Below are 21,515 nucleotides of genomic sequence, written 5' to 3' on the forward strand. Positions count from 1 at the left end.
GAGCACTCAGTAAGAGGATGCTTGCAGTGCCTAGATCACAGTAAGCCTGGGATGACTGGTCTCCAGGCGAGTGTTGAGGTTCCTGGGAGCCAGGCTCAGGCTCCTCATTTTGGTGTCTTGTCCTCGGCAGGGCCCAGAGTGTCAGCCCACCCCAGGTCACCAGGCAGCTCATGGGGCAGACATGGTGCAACCAGTCGCGATTTCTTGCACCTTGGACAGCTGTGGGCAGCCACAGGGAGGCAAGCTCCCCAAGGAGGTGGACACACCACATATCAGGCCGCAGGAGGACAGTTCCCAGGAGGCAGTGCACCTAATGCCCTTGGCAACTCCGGAGGAAAATACAGCCAACTCCTTCCCGCCATCCACGCCAGGACCTGACCCACCCAAAGGAAGGTAAGCCATCCTCTGCTGCCATCCCCTACCCGACTCCCTGACCCAAAGAGACCACGCTTCTGTTAAGTTACAGGTGAGGTGGATTCTAGTCCTGACTGCTCCTGACCTGATATAGGACCTCGGGCAAGTCATGCCCCTCTGGGCTTCAGTTTCCCCATCTGTAGGATAGCTCTAAACCAGAATCCTTTGTTCTGCAAACCTGTACTTTCGAGGCCTCGTCCCGCCCGACATGGGGATGTGAGGGAATGAGGGGCCCCTCTGAGATGAGAAGGTTGGAGAGATGAGGCTGGGGTGGTGCACCTGAGGGTCCTGGGGGCTGAGAGAAGGTCGGTGCAGAGGACGAGCCTTGAGCTGAGCCCCTCTGCCACCCCGGGGTCTCTCCCTTATTTAGGGTCAAGGCTGTGGAGACCCAGCCAGCACCAGGGCCTGTTCCTCCACCGGTAAGTAGAGCTGGAGTGGGGGTGCGGAGGGCGCGGGCGCGGGCGCGGACTCAGGAGGAGGAAGGAGGCAGAGGAGGGGCTGGGATGGTATTTGGAGTCGCACCGGGGAAGGTGTGAGTGTGAGCGTGCCTGTGTGTCTGTGAGTGCGCACATGGATGTGCACACGCGTGTGTGTGTGTTTGCGTGTGTGCATCTTGGGTGGCGGGCAAAGGATGCCCTTAGCCTCTGGAGCTTGGAAAGAGGAGCAGAACCCTGGGCTGGTAGCCGGTAGCTGGAGGGGTTTGTCAGGGGAGATTTTTTTTTTTTTCGAAGGAAGATAATATAGCATGTTTATGCTGATGGACAAAATGGAGCTGGTGCTTTAGGGACAAGAGCTGCAGGCTGGGGACGGCCTGTCCCTGTAATAGGAGGTGCAGGAGGTGGCTAGATTTGTTGGATGAATGAGTGGGCATTTATTAAGTGCCTACCACGTGTCATCACTGGATAGTCACGGATAAAAGAGGCAAACAAGGTGTTGCCCGTATGAGGCTTACCTTCTGGTCAGGTTGGCAAACAACAGGTATTGACAAGGCCACTGAGGCTGTGCTGATCCCAGGGAAGGAAATAGATGAGGGGTGGGGCGGGGAGTGACTCACCTAAGACCCAGGCTCATAGCGCCCGGAGGCTGCAGAGCCCAGGTCGAGTGCAGGGAGGAGCCTCGTGGGGTGCATGGGAGATTCGGGGGGCATCCTCCAGGGGCCCAAAGAGGAAGAACAGTGTGAGGATGGAGAGTGAGTGGCAGGAGAAGCTTTGTGGGGCAGTCTGGCTGGATCCTCTCCCCTGTCCTGTCCCCAGGAGCTGAGGGGCATTGGAGAGAGGAGGGATCTGGACCCTGTGCTGAAGCAGCCTCGGGAGCCCACGGTGGCCGCAGGGGCCCAGAACCTTCGGCAGGGCTTCATGAAGTGCTTGCTGGAGGTGGAGGAGGAGGAGGCCACGCATCGGAGGGCTGCCAAGGCCCGGGCCCTGCCAAACCGGAAGTCCCCCAGGACCCTGACCCCTGTGCCCACCTCAGCCCCAAGCCTGCCTCAGAACCCTGCCTCGGCCCCTGCGATGGCCCCATCCTGGGCCCTGTTGCCAGCCCCTGGGCCAGTCCCTGCGCCCACCCCCGTGGGATCCCCGGTCCCAGCCTCGGGGCCGGGCACAGCCCTGCCGGCCCCCACCCTGGACGTGGGCTGGAGAAGGGCTGAACTCCTGCACCTGAGCGGAGAGAGGAGCCTGAGCAGTCCCAAGACACGGTAGGAGCCACCCCAGAATGGGCGCCCGAGGTCAGAGCCTGTGTCCCGGTGTCCCCGGCATCTCTCGTCCAGGCACTGCACCTGTTCCCTCTGCACTTCTCCTCACTTCTGCCCCCCTCCCTCCCCCATGTCTAGGTCCTTTTCCCCATTTCTGCGAGCTTTTCTCTTTCTAATCTCCAACGGTGTGTCCCTTCCCCTCGTGTCCCCTCACCCCTGCCTCCTCCCCGCCAGGGTCACTCTGAGACTCTCCCGACCTCCCAAAGCCCCCCCACCCCAGGGTCCTTCCCCTGCCCTCCTCTGCCCCACCTTCGCCCTTGCCCTCCCCTGGCTTTGGGGGTGGCCCCGGGCAAGGGTGGCTGGATGTGTGCCCTGTGTCTGGGGTCTGTCCTCTGCAGGCAGGAGCTAGAGGAGCGCCGCCTCCTTAAGCTGGACCAGAACTGGGATGAGAGGTTCGAGGAGCACCTCACCCTGAGGCAAGAGGAAGGTGAGGGCAGGCCTGTCCGGGGAAGCCCCTCCCATGGCAGAAGTCTCACTCAGTCCTGGGGTGGGGGGGCCAGACCACACCGCTGACCTGATGCTCACCACATCCCCACGTCGTGGGCCCAGGGGAGACTTCCTGGCTGGGGAGACAGTGCAGGGTGGCAGCTGTCTGGGGGACCCAGAGCCCCTGCTGGGCCCTCTCCCTTGGGGTCCAATTCTCTTCCAGTTCCGCAGCCACCTCTCTGAGTAAATGGAGCAAGTCCGGCAAAGTTCCTTAGGTTTTGGAGGCATTTCTGCCTCCCTCAACCCAAGCCCAGTCTACGGGGCCTCCGGAGGCCGACTGGATGGGAGGCAGGGCTACAGGGCCCCCCTGTCCGCCCTAGACCCTCCCTCACCGTTTACCAAGACCAGTTGCCTTGGACAAGTCCCATTTCCCACCGCATCCCACCCCCTCCAAAAAGTTTTAAAGTTCGGAGCCCCCACCTGGGGGAGGCACTGTGTCTTTGTCTCCATCATTCTTGGGGCTGGGCCCCACGACTCCACTTGCCCCAGAAGGAGGAAGAGGAGGGAGCGCTGATTCCATGCGCTCCACAGGTTGCCTGCAGCCCCACCACACCCCGCCCCAGCCCCAGAAGAGCATGTGTCTGTCCTCCCTCCACTCTTCACTCCTCCCCCCAAATCTCTGACTCTCTCCACTGGCCCCTTCTTCTGACTTCCCCGAATGAGCTCTCTGGCTCCCTATGACCGCTTCCTGGGAGCTCACTCCTTCTAGCATTACAACTCTCTAGCCGTTTTCAGAGAGGCTCTTCTTCTGCCCCATGTCCTTGAGCAGAGTTCACGGACAAGGTGCTGCTGTGGCTTAGAGACTCAGGGTTCCCACCACGCCCCTCAGCCCTGTCTGGCTGCCCTGCTCAGATGGTCCAAACCACGGTGCATTTTGCTCACATCTGCTTTTTTTTTTTTAAGATTTTTTTTTTAATTATTATTTTTTATTAGACAGAGAGAGAGTACAAGCAGGGGGAGCTGCAGGCAGAGGGAGAGGGAGAAGCAGGCTCCCCGCTCAGCAGGGAACCCGATGCGGGGCTCCATCCCAGGACCCCGGGGATCATGACCTGAGCTGAAGGCGCCCTGCTCACATCTGCTTTTAAGAGCTGTTCTCTTCTTTCCCTTTTTTGGTGTGCCTGTCCTTGGTGGGTCACCACTCACCCCAACCCTACACCCTAGTCCTCCCTCTCTCATTTCAGTTCTGTGTGTCAGACTTCAGAGTCTATTATGCACCAGGCACTGAATTAACACAACTACTCCCAGAGGATGTACCACTCTGTCCACCTCACAGATGAGAAAACAGAGGCTCAGGGAAGTACCGGGGCTTGCCCCGTGGCAGTTGCATGGTTTGCTTGGGCTGCCGTAACAGAGTATCCCAAACTGGGCGGCTGAGCATTTCTTTGCTCAGAATTCAGGAGCTCACAGTTCTCAGATCAAGGTGTCTGCAGGTTTCGTTTCTTCTGAGGCCTCTGCCCTCGCCTTGCAGGTGGCCGCCTATGTCCTCACGTGGTCTCACGTGGCCTCATGTGGCCTTTCCTCTGTGCACACACATCCCTGCTGTCTCTCGTGTTTCTGCATTTCCTTTTCTTGTAAGGACACCAGTCAGATTGGATTAGGACCCAAGCCACTGTCTCATTTTAACTTAACCGCCTCTTTAAAGGCCCTGTCACTTGTAATACAGTCACATGCTAAGGGCCTGGGGGTTAGGGCTTCAACAACATAAGAATTTCGGTGGGGGCGCCTGGGTGGCTCAGTTGGTTAAGCGACTGCCTTCGGCTCAGGTCAGGATCCTGGAGTCCCCGGATCGAGTCCCGCATCGGGCTCCCTGCTCGGTGGGGAGTCTGCCTCTCTCTGACCCTCCCCCATCTCATGCTCTCTCTCTCTATCTCATTCTCTCAAATAAATAAATAAAATCTTAAAAAAAAAAAAAAAAAGAATTTCGGTGGGATGCAGCTCAGCCCACAGCAGCAACCCAGCTTATTATTAAATGGCAGAGCCAGCCCCCTCCCTCGGTCCGCTGATTCTGCCGGCATTTTGCCGTGGGCTGAGAAGCCAGGCACAGCTTTGGCATCAAGCTATCCAGAAGGCACGTCCATGCAGATAAGTGACCACAGAGCACCAAAGTCAAAGGCACAGACTTCAGGGTCAGAAAGACCTGCTGGTCACCTAACCTTTAAGCCTCAGTTTCCCTATCGTGACAAAAGGAACAGGCATCCCACTCTTACGAGGCTGTTGTAAGACTTTAATGAGAACGTGGCTGTAAAGAGCCTAGCACAGTGCCTGGCACCTAATAGGGGAGCCCTAAAGTGGGTGCGCTCCTGGTACAAAGTGAAGGTCGCTAAGGAGCTTTGCTTGTGGCACACCAGCTGAACCCTTGGCCTGACCTTGGAATGGAGAGTGGAGTGAGTTAGTGGGACTGAGCGGTTTTAGCTGCCTGTGCCCCCCCCATCCAGCCATGGTGGTAAAGGGTGCTGGGCAGGAGGGTGGTTGGAAGTGTGGGGCGGGGGGTTTGGATGGTGGGAACAGGGTGTGTCCCCGCCTCACGTGACCCCCTTCCCCCCACCGCTGCCCCACTGCAGCCTTCCGCAGTTACTTTGAGATCTTCAATGGCCATGGCGAGGTGAACGCCCAGAGCCTGGGGAACATCCTGCTGCTCGTGGGCATCTCCCTCACGCCGGCGCAGGTCGAGGATGCCCTGATGAGTGCTGACGTCGATGGTGAGTTGGGGGAGGCATCATTCTGAGTCCTAGGCAGGGCCAGCCATGGGAGACCTTTCTAGTCCTACAGGGCTCCCCGCTTCAAGGGGCCTGCATGTGGTTTAATGCTCTGCTGTTGCAGTCTGGAAACGTTTCACAAATTTTTGAGTGAGGGGCCCCATCCTGCATTTTCATTTTCCACCGGGGCCCTCAAACTATGTGGTTCGTCCTGGCCCCCAACGTTAATGCTCTCTGAGCACCTACTCAGTGCCAGGTTCTGGAGACCCAGAGATGACCATGACCTACCTCCTGACCCCGGGATGTAGTCGGTGATTTCTGAGATCCCTCCCTTTTAGGCCTGTGTGTGTGCTTCACAGGACATTCTCCCGTGACTCGGTCACTCATTTGACCAGGTGTGTGACCTTGGACAAGTCACTGAAGTTCACCAAACCTCAGTTTCTGTACAATGGGGCTGAGAGCAGTATCCATCTCACCAGGCTGCTGAAAAGCAAATGAGATAATCCAGACAGAGCACTGAGCGCAATGCCTGGTGCACAGAGTGTGTCCAGGAGACATTGAGCTGCTAGTATTATTCATCCAGTAAATATTTATTAAATGCCCACTGTGTGCACATTCCTGACCTGGGCACTGAGAATAAAGAGATGTGTAAGACCCATGAGCCCTGCTCCTGAGGTGCTCACATAGATAGTGACACAGAAGTAAGAGTCACCAAAGGAAGCAGCACTTAAGGTGGCTTGGAGGAAGGGATCAGGAAGGAAGGCTTCCTGGAGGAGGTGATGCCTGAGCCAAATTGTGAAAGATTAAATAGCGGTTAGGCAGGGAGAGAAGAAAGAAAGGCATTCCTCGTGATAGAAATAAACTAGACAAAGGGAGGAGGATGCAGGGTGAGGGGAATCCCACGTGGTTTGGTTGGCTAGGTGCAGGGCGTGGGGAGCTGGGGAGCTATAAGGGGCCTGGGCTCCTGGCCACTGCCTGTCTGACCATACTTCCTCCATCACCGCACAGGGGCGAATCCACACACACAAGCCAGGAATTGACCCCAGCTCTGCCCCTACGTGACTCTTGGCAAAAGCTTGCTTTTCTCTGTGTCTAAGGCCCCATCTGTGACATGGGGATAAGAGTATTAGGCACCTCCAGAGGGTGGTTTTCAGGATTAGAGACCATTCATTCATTCGTCTAGTAGCTCAGAAAACATCTGCTAAGACTTACCTGACTTTTTTTTTATTTATTTAAGTAATCTCTACCCCCTATGTGGGGCTCAAATTCACAACCCTGAGATCAAGAGTCGCATGTTCCTCTGAGCCAGCCAGGCACCCCCGAGACCTACCTGTCTTAAGCCCTGAGGACACAGTACAGAACAAAACAGACCCAGTCCCTGCCTTCCGGCACCTCCATTAAATTCCAGATCTTACAAGCGTGTGGTTGAAGTACAGAGTTTTATGAGAGTGTTTAGGGGGGCAGCTGACCCGGTCAGGTCTGACTTCTCTTGGGGAAGGGATGATCAAGCAGAAGCACGCCTAGGATGTTTACTAAAGAGTTAGAGGGTGGTAGAGAGGATTCTAGGAAGAGGAAGCAGCATGTGCAAAGGCCCGGGGCAGGAAAGGTGCCCCCAGTGGAAGAACAGGTTCATGCTGGGGGCACTTGGCACCAGGTGAGGCTGGAGACAGGTAACAGGCAGGTCCTACAGGGGCTTGAAGGCCGAGGTGGGAATCTTGTGAGTACATAACTCTCATGCAGTGACTAGCACATGGTAATAATAACAGTTGCTGACATTTACTGAACTTGTACAATACACACGGCTCTGTTCTAAGCACTTTGCTTCAATCTCCCATGAGATACGTATCATGGTTATCCTCACCCTCTAGCTGAGAAAACTAAGGCTTAGCGGGGTTGGGGGCTTTGCCAAGGTCACACGGATAGTAAATGCTGGACCAGGGATGTGAATTCAGACCGCTGCCCCGAGTTCTTGGAGCTACTAACCCAGGAGACTTTTTTTTTTTAATTTTTTTTTTAATTTATTCATTTGAGACACAGAGATACAGAGAGAGAGAGAGAGAGAGAAAGCATGAGCAGGGAGAGAGGCAGAGGGAGAGGAAGAAGCAAGCTCCTCGCTGAGCCAGGAGCCCGATGCGGGGCTCGATCCCAGGACCCTGGGATCATGACCTGAGCCGAAGGCAGACGCTTAACCATCTGAGGCACCCAGGCGCCCCAACCCAGGAGATTTTAACTTCCACCTTCTACTTTGCTGTGTGCACCACTCTTTGCTGCACTGAATACATGTTACACATGTGTTGAATATGTGTCTTCTATGTGTTTTATAATCAAACCCATTGAGGAAACGCCAATAACCATGCGGGGCTGCAATGCCTGGGCACACTCTGGCAGGCCCCCGTCCACTGTCCTACCCTTGGCCTCCACAGGAGATGGTCATGTAGGCTTCAAGGACTTCTTGGCTGTGATGACAGACACCAGGCGCTTCTTCTGCTCCGTGGGTGAGTAGGGATGAGCCCAGAGGAGTCAGAGCTCGGGGAGGGGTCTGGTGGCTGGTGGACAGTGGGCATCCAGAACTACCAAATGGTAACGGCAGACATCATCCCATGTCCCCAGAGCAGAACGCCCTGACGGACATGGCTCCCCCAAACCCCCACACTCTGCTCTTTGAGATCCTGTCCCTGCTGGTGGAGATGCTGGCCCTACCAGAGGCAGCCTTAGAGGAGATCACCAAGTGAGTGCGGCTGGGGTTGGGGGTGGAGGGTTGCAGACACAGAAATGGCACCTAGTATTTTGGCAGCTGAGGAATTTTGATAGTTAGGACTCTCAGTTGCAAGTGAAAGGCACCCAAGTAAAACTGGCTTAAGCAAAAGGGGAATATATTGGCTCACATAACAGATCATGGCCTCAGGAATGGCTGGATCCAGGAGACCAGATACCATTAAGGCTTTATCTCTCCTACTTATCTCTGTACCCTGGTTTCAAGCTCAGCAACGCTTGGGGCACCTGGGTGGTTCAGTTGGTTAAGTGTCTGCCTTTGGCTCGGGTCATGATCTTAGGGTCCTGGTGTGGACCCTAAGATACCCATGTGTCCATTTCCCTAGTTTAAAAACAAATCATTTCCGGGCGCCTGGGTGGCTCAGTCATTAAGCATCTGCCTTCAGCTCAGGTCATGATCCTGGGGTCCTGGGATCGAGCCCCACATCGGGCTCCCTGCTTGGCAGGAAGCCTGCTTCTCCCTCTCCCACTCCCCCTGCTTGTGTTCCTGCTCTTGCTATCTCTCTTTCTGCCAAATAGATAAAGACAATCTTAAAAAAAAAAAAATAGATCATTTCCAATAACCTCGAAGCCCTGTGTGCCCTACCCCAATCACAAAACACTCTCTCCCCAAATAAGAACTAACCATCTTATTCCCTTGCTTTCTGTTTTAAATTTTCACTACTTGTTTTTTCCCCTTGTTTACTGAAAATTTCAAATATACAGCAAAGTTGAGAGAATTTCACAGTGAACATTTTACATACTCACCACCTAGATTCTACCATTGCCAATCTGCCATGCTTGTTTTAATCTTGTGTCTACCCATCCCTCTCTTCATTGATCCATATTGGTTTTTTATTCATTTCAAAATAAATTATAGTCATTTCCCTCTAAATACTTCAGCATACGTATCAATAACTAGAGATCGACATTTATTTAGGGTTTTTTTTTTCATTATTTGAGGTATAATTTACATTCAGTGAAACACATAAATCATCAGTGTGTGAATCTCAGCCACTGAGGACACCTGGACCCCTGTGAAGTTATGTACAACTTGACCATCATTCCCGAAAGTGCCCTCATGATCCTTCCCGGTCGGTTTCCGAACCCACTCCCGTGGAGGCAATCACTCTTCTGATTTGTTTTCTGTCCCAGATTGGTTTGGCCTTTTGGCAACTTCACATCAATGGAAACATACAGTATGGAATCCTAGGGTCAGCTTCTTGAACTCAACGCAATGCTTTTGCGACTTGTCCATGTCGTTGTGGGCGTCAGGGTTCACCCCTTTCTATTGCTGAGTAGTGTTCCACTTGGTGGATCTACCACAGTTGGCTCATCCATTCTTTTACTGATGGATTTCTCTGCGGTTCCCAGTGTGGGGTTATAATGAACGAAGCTGCCATTAACATTCTTGTACAAGTCCTTCCGTGGACACATACTTTTGTTTCTTTGGGCGAATATGCAGAAGGGAATTGCAGGTAGGTTTATTTTACTTCTGAGAACTCACCACACCTTTCCCCAAGTGGTTGTACCATTTTACCATCCCACCCTTAATAGGAGAGTTCCAGTTGCTCCACATTTTGTGCAAATTTGGTACTATCAGTCTTTCTTCTGGTAGATACGGAGTGGAGTGGCGCTTTCTGATCTTCACTCACATTTCTATTCCTGAATACTTTGTTGCTTAGCTTTTCATAAACTTTATATGAGTGGACTCATACTTCAACCAAAGCAACATATTGCAACAGATTGAATGCAGAGCAGATATGAGACAGAAAGCTGTCTTCCTTTATGCGAGACTCTGGCAGAGTGGACTCCTACTGTAGTAAGTCTTTTGTTACTTGTTTTTTCTCCTCAACGTATGTTTTGTGATTCATTCACATTCTTGTGAGTAATTATCAATCATTTATTGTTCTCACTGCTACATACTATTTTTAAAAAGATTTTATTTATTTATTTTGACAGAGAGAGGGAGAGAGCACAAGCAGGGGGGAATGGCAGGCAGAGGGATAGGGAGAAGCTCCTGCTCAGCAGGGAGCCCGATGTGGGGCTTGATCCCAGGACCCTGAGATCAGGACCTGAGCCGAAGTCAGACGCCCAACCAACTGAGCCACCCAGGTGCCCCGCCCTTTACACTCCTAAAAATTTTTGAGGACACCAAGGAACCTTCATCAATATTTTCTATATTCGAACTTAAAACTGAGAAAAAATTAAATTGCTTATTAATTTATTTAACTATAATAACCCCATTACATGTGAACATAAAAAAACATTTTAAATGAAAAATAACTATAGTTTCACAAAAAAAGTTAATGAGAAGAACGGCATTGTTATACAATATTGCAAATCTCTTCGGAGTCTGGCAGAAAAGAAGACAGCTTTCTGTCTCATATCTGCTCTGCATTCAATCTGTTGCAATATGTTGCTTTGGTTGAAGTATATAAAGAACTCTGACCCACACAAATATGTAACTGGAAAAGGAAGTATTTTAATAGCCTTTTCATTTAATACCCACACATCATGTTGATCTTTTTCTTTCATACTACACCAGACTTGGTAAGTGGGAGAGCCTTATGTGGTTACAATATGTAATCTGAAACCGTATCAATGAACTTTTTGTACTCTTTTACTTATTTTTAAAAATATTTTCTTTCTTTCTTTCTTTTTAGAGAAAGAGAGAGAGCAGGGGGAGGAGCAGAGGGAGAGGGAGATGAAGGGGAAAGAATCCCAAGCAGACTCCCATGCTGAGCAGGGAGCCCGACACGGGGCTTGATCCCATGACCCTGAGATCATGACCTGAGCCGAAACCAAGAGTTGGATGCTCAACTGACTGCGCCACCCAGGTGCCCCTGCACTCTTTTATTTTTTAAAAGTTTGTTTATTTAAGCACTCTCTACATCCAACGTGGGCTCAAACTCAAGAGCCACACACTCTATTGACTGAGCTAGCCAGAAGCCCCTGTTTAAATATAAGAGTCTAGGGGCGCCTGGGTGACTCAGTCAGTTGAGCATCTGCCTTCGGCTCGGTTCGTGATCCCAGGGTCCTGAGATCAAGCCACATGTCGGCTCCCAGCTCAGCGGGGAGTCTGCTTCTCCCTCTCCCTCTGCCTGCCACTCTGCCTACTTGTGCTCTCTATCTCTCTATCAAATAAATAAATAAAATCTTTAAAAAATAATAAAAAATAAATAGATAAATATAAAAGTCTATTGGTCTATCTTGTAGTTTGAATGGCCCTTCTCCCATGAATGTTTTTGTAACATGCACTGGTCATTTGGAAAATATTGCCTATCTCCCAGGTGTTGACACATTTCATTTTAATTAGTGTCTATATATATATATATATACATATATATATATATACTATATATAACTAGTATATATATACTATGACTATATTAATTAGTATATATATACTATATTATAGTATAATTAATATCACCACTAATATCAGAAAAGTCTTTAAGTATTAGAAGTGTTATGTGTGGCTGTAGTTCATTCATTTTCACTGCTATAAACTACTTGTTTCAGGACATGTATATGCAAATGTTAATGGATTTAAGTTTCCCAAAATTCTTTTTCTTGAAAGCTTTCATTTTATCGGAGGCAACAAATGCTGTCAGTTGTTCTCCTTGAAGTGATGGGCTAACTTCGTCCACTTTTAGAGAAATATCCACCGAATACCAAAGGCTGAATAACCATAGTTTGTCCTTCGTTCAAGTAAAAATGTCATTTGATGTCCAGGAGAGGAAAATTTTCCATTTCTCTCTTAGAATTTCCAACTGGGACTGACATAAGATAGATGAACAGGAGGGGTGCCTGGCTGGCTCCATCAGTAGACTGTGAGACTTGATCTCAGGGTCGGTAGTTCAAGTCCCACATTGGGTGTAGAGATTACTTAAATAAATAAATAAAACTTAAAAAAAAAAGATAGATGAACAGGAGAAAAGCATATGAATCTTATTTACATGTTAATGGGCGGCCTCACAAGAAAAATGAAGACCCAAAGAAATGACTCAGCCTGAGTGTTTCTATACTAGGTTGAACAGAGAGTAGTGAATGTGGAGAAGTAGTGAAACTACATGGGCAGACTAAAGGAAGATAAGAGTTATTTTAACAAGGTCTATTACGGAGTTCTCTCAGCCAAGGCTCCCATCTCTTGTGATAAGAATGTTTCTTCCTGGGCACCTGGGTGGCTCAGTTGGTTAAGCGACTGCCTTCGGCTCAGGTCATGATCCTGGAGTCCCAGGATCGAGTCCCACATCGGGCTCCCTGCTCAGCAGGGAGTCTACTTCTCCCTCTGACCCTCCTCCCTCTCATGCTCTCTGTCTCTCATTCTCTCTCTCTCAAATAAATAAATAAATAAATAAATCTTAAAAAAAAAAATGTTTCTTCCTGGGGCACCTGGGTGGCTCAGTTGGTTAAGCGTCTGCCTTCGGCTCAGGTCCTGATCCCAGGGTCCTGGGATCGAGCCCCGCATCGGGCTCCCTGCCCACTTCTCCCTCTCCCACTCCCCCTGCTTGTGTTCCCTCTCTTGCTGTGTCTCTCTCTGTCAAATAAATAAATAAAATCTTTAAAAAAATAAAATAAAATAATAAAATAATAAAAAATAAAAAAGATTTATTTACTAATTTGAGAGAGAGAGAGTGTGTGTGTGCAAACAAGCAGGGAGGGGGAGAGGGAGAGGGAGAGGAAGAGAATCTCAAGCAGACTCCCCACTGACCATAGAGCCCAACACAGGGCTCCATCTCAGGACTCTGAGATCATGACCTGGGCCAAAACCAGAAGTCAGTCACTTAATCGACTGAGCCACCCAGGCACCCCTCAATTGTTTTAACTAAAATAACCATATGCCAAAAGTGGCCTGTTTCGCAGTGGCATACCCTAAACTCCTTCATTTCCCCCTACCTAAAACTTTCTCGTAAATCTCATATATTAAAAGCTTAGTGACTATAGGGAGAAATTTGAGTTAGAAGTTGTGATATAAGATACCTGTAAAAAGGGGAGAAAAACAGATTGTAACAAGCAGAAAAGAACAAATCTAGGCATGATGTCCCATTGTTCACTGGCTCAGTCTCTTAGTACTGAGACTAGGTCCCTTCAGTTTGTATTCATCCTACTTTGGGTTCATTGAGCTTCCTGGATTTATAATTTATAGTTTTATCATATTTCTCTTTTTTTGGTACATTTTTCCATAAATAATATTTTTATATGCCCGCCTCCTCTCCTTCTGGGACTCCAATTCCATAACACTTAAAATACTCTGTAAAGGTCATTTGTTTTTGGTTTTTTTTTAAGATTTTATTTATTTATTTATTTGACAGAGAGAGAGAGACAGCGAGAGAGGGAATACAGGCAGGGGGAGTGGGAGAGGAAGAGGGAGAAGCAGACTCCCCGCCGAGCAGGGAGCCCGATGTGGGGCTCAATCCCAGCACCCTGGAATCATGACCTGAGCTGAAGGCAGATGCTTAATGACTGAGCCACCCAGGCGACCCCAATTCCATAGCACTTAAAATTGTTTCATAGGTCACTGGTGCTCTGATCATTGTATCTTGAATTTTCTCTCTGTGCTTCACTTTGAATAATTTCTATTGCTAAGCATTCAAGTTTGCTGATATTTTCTTTTGCTGTGTCAATGAATTTTTCATTTCAGCTATTGCATTTTTCATATTTAAATATTTCATTTGGTTCTATTTCATAGTTTTATTTCTCTCCTCATGTTCATATTTCCTTTAAATCCTTGGGCATATTTCTAACAGCTCATTTAAGGTCCTCTTCTGCTAATTCCATCATCTTTGTGTTTTCTGGGTCTATTTATATAAACTGATTTTTCTTTTTTTTCTGATTTTTCTTTTTCTATTGGTCACTTTCTTGCTTCTTCTCATGTCTGCTAGTTTTTGATCGGATGCTGGATATTTGTCTGGATTTTGTTCTTTAAAGTGTTGAACTAGAGGGCAGGTGATTAAGTTACTAAGGATAGTCTTCTTTCTGTCAAGGTTATTTTATTTTAGTAAACTCTACCCCCAACATGGGGCTCCTATTCATGACCCTGAGATCAAGAGCCATATGCTGTACCAACTCAGCCAGGCAGGTGCCCATCTTTCAAGGTTTTAAAGCTTTGTTAGGGAAGATTGAGTATAGTCTCTCCTCTAGGGCTAAGTTAGTCCCGACTACTGAAAGAGAACTCATCTAAGAGCACTACTAATTCCACAGGTGTTCAACAAAGTCTTTCTGCTCTGTTTGAAAATCATGTGTCTCTCAGCCCTAGGTAAAGTCTGGTAATTACTTGTTTTTTGTTCTTTGTCTGGCTTTATGAAATTTCACACTATGTGTGTACTGCTTAATATGCAACCAAAGACTCAAGAATACCCCATGCATATTTCCGCAGCTCTTTCTTTTGCATGGCTCCTATCTCTCTGATATCCTGATACACTAATCCCAGTGGCCTCCATCTTCACCAACTACAATGTCTATCCCTTTACCTCAGTGAATCTACTGTTCTGCCTGGGTACCACTTCCAGTACCACGGTCCAGAAAGTACCTCCAGGCAAAGTTCTCTAGAGATCATTAAGCTCACCTCATTGGTTTCTCTTCTCTCAGGGGTTCAAGTCTTGTGCTGCCTGCTGTTCAATATCTGACAACAGTTTCATATATTTTGTCCATGTGTAGTTATTTATGGCAGGATGACAAGTTCAGTACGAGTTCCTTCATTATGGCCAGAAACAGAATTCTGTTCATTTGTCTTCAATTTTTTTTTTTCCTGTTCTTCAGATTGGATGATTTTTATTGATCTGTCTTCAAGTTTACTAATTCCTTTTTCTGCTATCTCCAATCTGCTACAAGTGACTTTTTCACTTCAGTTATTGTACCGTTTGGTTCTAGAATTTCCATTTGTTTCATGTTTGTAGTTTCTGTTTCTCTATTAAGATCACATTTTCCTTCAATTATTTGAATATATTTTTAATATCTTTTTAAAAAGATTTTATTTGAGAGAGAGAGAGAGAGAGAGAGCACGAGTAGGGGGAGGGGCAGAGGGAGAAAGAGAAGCAGAGCCCCCACTGAGCAGGGAGCCTGATGTGGGGCTCAATCCCAGGACCCTAAGATCATGACCTGAGCCGAGGGCAGATGCTTAACCATCGGGGCCACCCAGGCGCCCCTTTAATAGCTCTTTTAAAGCCATTGTCTACTAAATCCAATGTCTGGGCTTCCTCAAGATTGCTTTCCATGAGTTTATTTTTATGGGCCTTACTATAGGCCACATTTTCCTGTTTCTTTGCATGTCTGATAATTTTTTTAAAGATTTTATTTATTTATTTTAGAGAGAGCAAGAGCAAGGAGGGAGAGAGGCAGATGGAGAGGGAGATGATCTCAAGCGGACTCTCACTAAGCACAGACCCTGACACGGGGCTCGATCTCAGGACTCTGAGATCATAACCTGAGCCGAAACCAAGAACAGGCACCCCATGCATGTCTGATAATTTTTTATTGTGTCCTAGACATTTTTTTTATTTTATTTTTAAAAATATTTTATTTATTTATTTGACAGAGAGAGACACAGCGAGAGGGAACACAAGCAGGGGGAGTGGGAGAGAGAGAAGCAGGCCTCCCATGGAAGAGGTAGCCCCATGCGGGGCTCAATCCCAGGACCTTAGGATCATGACCTGAGCTGAAGGCAGACGCTTAACGACTGAGCCACCCAGGGGCCCCTGTCCTGGATATTTTAGATGATATGGTTTAGAGACTGGATTCTGTTTTGTTTGGAAACCGGACTCTTCCTTTGATGAGTGTTAATTTTTTTTTCTTGTAGGCAGTTCAGTTACTGGCTGATCACTTCAAGTTTATGTAGTCTTGGTTTTTTACTTTGTTAGGACATATTTGTGAAAGGCCCAGGTGTCACCTCAACCCTCTAACTTGGTAGACTCAACTTCCAAACTCTGTTTCTCCTGTGAATTTTAGTTTTAGGTAAGGTCTGTAGTAGACAGAGGTCTATTATGGGCTGCAGGCCACATTCTGCTCGCTGTTTTTACAGTTAAACTTTTATCAGAACACAGCCACATCCATTCATCCACACTTCAGTATATGGATTCCTTGATGCAACACTGGCAAAACTGAGTATCCATGATCGCTTCTGTGATAATGAAATTGTCTACTTCTCCTTGTAGTTTTATCAGATTTTGCTTCATATTTCATTTTTAGAATTTTGTATTTCCTGATGAACTGAACATTTTATCATTATATGGTAATCATTTGTGTCTCTAGTAATGCTTTTTGTCTTAAGGCCTAGTTTTTAAAATATTAACATGGTTATACCAACTTCCTTTGCTTAGTATTCAACTGACATAACTTTATCCTTTGAGTTAATTCTTAAAAACTTAAACATTGTTTAAAAAGCCAAATAGTCCAAAAAGGTTTATAATAAACCCTTGTAGTTCCCCACACCACTCTTCACCATGCTCCCCACTCCCTGAAGTCTCCCTTCCCAAGACAAATACTTTTGACTCTCTCCTTACTTCGAAAACATATGCATGTACTACAGTATTTTGGTTAGTGATTTTTTTGACTTGTATCTATTGACTTCCTATTATGGTATGGGTTTAGCTGTCTGATACAACCATCCCCTAAGTTCCCCTCTACCTATTCTAATATATTATCATTTTTCGCTAAATAATTTGGGGGGGGGTTCTATTATTATGATATACAATTTTTAATAGCTGAGTATTTTATTATACTATGATTTCATTTCCTTGCCTTTCTAGTTCCTGAAGTTGACAATTGCCTTGATTTTGTTTTCTTTGTACTCATTAATAATTCCTGTGCTGCCTTCTTAGAGTTTCTTTTTCTTGGAGGCATGTTCTAAATAATCCCATTATTCTCACTTTTGGATTAATTTTTTAAGCCTGTTGCTGAGCTGTCATCTTGGGGGTCTGTTGTCATCCTAGGAATTCTTTCTTCCTTTCCTCTGATTAGGATTCTCTGTTTGTTAGATTACATGCCTTACTCTTCTTGGTTTGCTTAATCCTTCTTGGCTTGTTTGGTTTAGTTAAAAAGTAATGGAAGCATGTTTCCCTAGTAGCTTTTTTTGGGTTGTAAAGGAAGTGATTCAACAACTGCTGCAGGAATGCCACCCCTATTCTGTCTTCTACGCTATGGTGATCTAATCTAAACTTGTTGTCCTTTATGACAGTTGCACTACCAACATGGGATCTCCCTTTACCATCTTCCTTTACTGTCACCTCTCCTGTGTTGGAATTTCTGTTTTCTATATGTGTATCTACCTTTTCTGTTTTGGTTTATGCCCTCATTTTAGAAGAATATATCCTCCAGTATCTTCCTGAGGAAAGAACGCATGGGATACAAAATTTTTGAGATTTTATGTGTCTGCAAAAGTTTATTTATAGTCACACTGAGTAGTTTAGCTGGATATAGAATTCTATATTTTTATATTAGTTCAGGAATAGACCCCGATGCACTACAGTTCAAACAAGATAGTTTATTTCTCTCTTATATTGACAGTCCAGAAGAAGCAGGCAGGAAGACGAGGCTGCCCAGCACACAACTTATTGTTTCTTTCTAACTTATTGTCGCACCATTCCCTAGGTCAATCCTAAACCAATTTACCAGCAACACATCTGAATTTAAGCCCACGGAAAGGGGAGAGAGGAAGTGGAGAGCAAGCAATGTCCTTTAAAACTGTGACCGAGAAAGTTGCACACATTTTGCTCATGTCCTTTTGGCCCTTGTGGAGTGAAGTTATTTCTTGGCCATCTTTTTTACTCAACATGTTGCCTTTTCGTTTCCTAGTTTTACACAGAGGTCTAGATCCAACTTCCATGTAAGGGCTCTGTTATCCATTTTCTGTGTTCTATGTGTGAAGCTCATCAAACCCCCAAATTCCAGGTCCGAGAGACAGGCAGAGACCGTGACAGAACCAGCAACTTAAGCCTTAAGTGTTTCCCAGCACCGAGTAGCATGCCCACCCCTCACCACTGCCTCAAAGCCCTGGGTGGTCTGGCTCTGCCATCTTGCTGCCCACATCTCCCACTCTTCCTCACATACCAGGCTCTAGCCCCTTTGGCCTCCTTGCCATTCCTACAGCTCACTGAGCTCTTTCCCACCTCCTTTCCACATGCCATTCCCTCTGCCTGACTTTTCCTCCAGAGATACCCATTTGACTTGCTCCCTCCCCTCATTCTGCTCAAATGTCACCACCTCTGAGACTTTTGCTGACCCCTGTGAGCTAAATAGCCCCTCATCACTACCCACAATCCAGCTCTTACTTGCCCCCATTACACCCACCACTATCGACATGGTATTGTATTTATTTGTTCATGGTCTGACTCTCCCTCTAGGTGCATGCCTAGGTGGTCAATTTAGAAAGGGATTCCAGGGAGGAGCGAGAGAAGGAATGTGAACAGAGGAGGGCCAATACAAGCATGTGTTGAGTCAACCACCCCCAGGATCTTCTGAGGAGACTAGGGATAGTGGTTCAGAATTCTGTCAGGAGAAGAAAGAGAAACCTGTATACCTCAGCTGCTAGCTCCTTTGGTCAAGGGTGGCCCCCACCGTGGTTTCAGAGAAGCTCCAGGAAGGCAGCTTCTGAGGTGAGGCCACCTCAGACTGTCCCTGTGCAAGGCTGTTCCAAGTCCGTGTGGAAGTGGTCACTGTGGCAGTGGCCGGAGTGAGAGAGGGGCTGGGACACTAGGAGGCAGGGGCCTTCTATGGAGATCTCCTGCACTGCTTTCCCAAGCACCTAGATGCATGGCCGGCCTGCAGTAAACACCCACTGAGTATCTGCTGAATGCATGAGCAGAGCCGCAGTCTAGTGGGCAGGCAAGTCGCCGTGAGTCAAGAAAATAAAACTCAAATCTGGAAGATGAGCAGGTTAATCGCACAGCTGTCTTACCGAGCACTTGTACATCTAAGTAAAGTATCAGTGACGGAAAGCATAGGGGACACTGACCAGGCTTTCCATGGGCCACGTTGCTGAGTGCTTGATGGGCCTTGTTATTTAATCCTAGAACGTAAAGACTGTTTGATCCATTTTACCCAGCAGAAACCTGAAGCCCAGAGAAGTCATGTGACTTGCAGAGATAGGGTCGGGGTGACTGGAGTCCAACACAAGGCAGTGACAGGGAGTTAATGGCAGAGCTGGGACTAAAACCCAGGTCTCCTAACTCCTGGGCTTGTGTCCCTGTCCCAGAGCTGGCCAGACAGAACAGGGGCTCAGAAAGAGGGAGGGGGGAGGGGAGGTGAATTAAACACAGCCAGGCTGAGCTGGGCGGGCACTGCCTCCCCAGCTATTACCAGAAGAAGCTGAAGGAAGGCACCTGTAAGGCCCGAGAGATGGAGTTGGCCATAGGCCGGCTGCGGTCCCGGAAGAAGCTTCCCTACAACCCCCAGCAGTCAGACTTGGAAGTCCCAGAACGAAGGGTCCTCAGGATCCTGAGCCGGCTGAAGCAGCAGAACTATGGTGAGGGCCTTGGGCACGGCGAGCACTCTGCTCTCCTGCCCCCCTGGCCTCTTTCCCTGGGCCCCAGACCCAGGAGCTGAGAGACATGATTTCCCACTTTGGGCTTAACTGTGTGCATCAGTCAATGGTCTGAAAATCACCACCCCACCTCTAGCCCTCTGACAAGGGCCTTCTGCACTCTTCCCTGGGGCTCAGCCCTGAGCACACGTTGGTCCCGAGAGCCTCCACTGAGCAGGGAGGGCGATTAGCAATCGCAGCTCCGCATTTACTGAACACCCACTGGGGTCACTCCCCATGCTAGGCCCTTTGTAGACGTGCTAGAATTTAGTGCTTACGATCACATATTTACCCCATGTTACAGATGACAACAGTGAAACTGAGCAAGTGTAAGCCCAAGGTCCAGGGCCCCACAGCTAACCTGTCAAGAAAGGGCAGTTTATACCCAGGTCTGACTCCAAAACCTGTGCTTTCACTGGGCAAGGCTGCCTCCCCGTAAGAGCAGTTGCCACTGATTAAACTAGGAGTCCTACTGTGTGCCAAGTGATAGGCTAGGAGCTTTCCAGAGTCTCTCTAGTGTGCCTACCAGACTGCCAGGACCCATCACAAAGATACGTGTTCCTGTGTAAGCTGTTACGAGCCCTTACACTGTGCTTGGCGTTCAGTGACATGCTGTGCATGTATTATCCCTTTAATCCTCATCGTCAGCTCTGTGAGGTGGGTACTCAGCCCCAGCTTACACAGAGGCTCAGAGAGGTTAACCGATTTGCCCAAACCCACCCAGCTCAGGATGTGGCAAAGCTGGGATTTCAGCTGGGTCTGCCTGCCTCCCAAGGCTGGGCTTGCTCTGAGGCACTCCCCGCTCCTGCCTCCTCCTTCCTCCCTTGCCAGATGCCAACCTGCAGAGCCCCTACGCCCAGGTGCCCTGTGTCCCGTTCTGCCCTCGGCTGGACAAGAAGATGACCCGTCAGAAGCAGGGTAGCCACTGCGTGCTGGACCCGTGCACCCCCACCAGCCTGGGCCCTGACATCCGGAGCCTACTCTTCCAGTCAGGATCTCAAGGAAGCAGGTGGCTGCCCAGAAGGCAGGAGCTCCAGCCCAGGCCCATCCCACCTCTTTTCACAAGGCCCTGGCCTAGCCCAAGGGGAATCCATCCTTCCAGGAGATGATGCCCAGGATACTGCTGCTCCAGGGAGGAAAAGGGGGACAAGGGGGAAAAGACGGAAGCAGTAAGGAGCTAAGCTTTACTGAGGGCCCACGTGCTACACCGACTGTGCTTAAGTCAGGGCACTTCTGCCTTGCTGTGCCCAGACTCAGTGGCACATACCATCTTTCTTTCAGGCTGGTACCACCACGTAGGGGGTTAGCTCGCAAGTCCTTTGCCCGAGTCTGACTCCATGTAGGAGCGGTAGGAAACAGGCTTGACTGCTGGATGGAGGGAAGCTTCCCCTGCCAGTCCTCTTCCAGGCGCTTTGGGGGCAAAAGAACTCAGGACTTGCAATCAGGCCCCTGAGCCCAACTACTTGGCTCCATTGCTTCCCAGGGAAGCCGCCTCTCCCCTGGGGCACCTGGGAATGGCTCCTTTCCTCCCACCCTTCTCCTCACCTCTCTCCCTAGGGAACACGGCTCTGAGAGCAGAAAGTGGCTCAGCTCTGTGCCGGCTCGAACCCACTGACCTCTGGAGTCCTGACTCTGAGCAGCTGTTCACGACCTGCAGGTGGACAGGTCATTAGGCAGGTATCGCTGCTGGATTTTGCTTTTGTGGCCTGGTAAGCCAATAAACACCAAGAACCTTGGCCTCTGTGTCTGGTGCCAGGGGAGGCCCCCAGGTTTTCACCCCTCCACTTGGCTCTCAGAGTGCAGGGCCCCAGCCTCCCTCAGGCTTAGGAAACCCTTAGGCAAGACACACCTTGAAACCCTGCCGGGGTTGGGGATCCTGCTAGAGGGACCCTGGGTG

At 48.7% G+C, this 21,515-nt stretch overlaps 1 protein-coding gene across 1 annotated transcript; it reads left to right on the forward strand.

Moving 5' to 3' along the window:
• Positions 1-1,355: 1,355 nt before the first annotated feature.
• SPATA21 (spermatogenesis associated 21) lies at positions 1,356-21,233 on the forward strand. The gene is made up of 9 exons (XM_035019020.1): positions 1,356-1,377; positions 1,615-2,107; positions 2,503-2,591; positions 5,212-5,349; positions 7,770-7,841; positions 7,957-8,074; positions 19,389-19,561; positions 20,450-20,627; positions 21,176-21,233. The coding sequence occupies exons 1-9, from the start codon at positions 1,356-1,358 to the stop codon at positions 21,231-21,233; spliced, it is 1,341 nt and encodes a 446-aa protein (XP_034874911.1).
• Positions 21,234-21,515: the final 282 nt, after the last annotated feature.

Source organism: Mirounga leonina, unplaced genomic scaffold (genome assembly GCF_011800145.1).
Source record: "Mirounga leonina isolate KUSES-001 unplaced genomic scaffold, KU_Mleo_1.0 Mir_173, whole genome shotgun sequence".
In the NCBI taxonomy this organism is placed as follows: domain Eukaryota; kingdom Metazoa; phylum Chordata; class Mammalia; order Carnivora; family Phocidae; genus Mirounga; species Mirounga leonina.

Bases quoted from the DNA above. Each gene is read 5' to 3' on its own strand.
- SPATA21 (XM_035019020.1), top strand. From the start codon at position 1,356: ATGAGGCTTACCTTCTGGTCAG. The intron at 1,378-1,614 runs GTTGGCAAACAA...AGTGAGTGGCAG, and splicing joins GAGGCTTACCTTCTGGTCAG to GAGAAGCTTTGTGGGGCAGT. The intron at 5,350-7,769 runs GTGAGTTGGGGG...TGGCCTCCACAG, and splicing joins GATGAGTGCTGACGTCGATG to GAGATGGTCATGTAGGCTTC.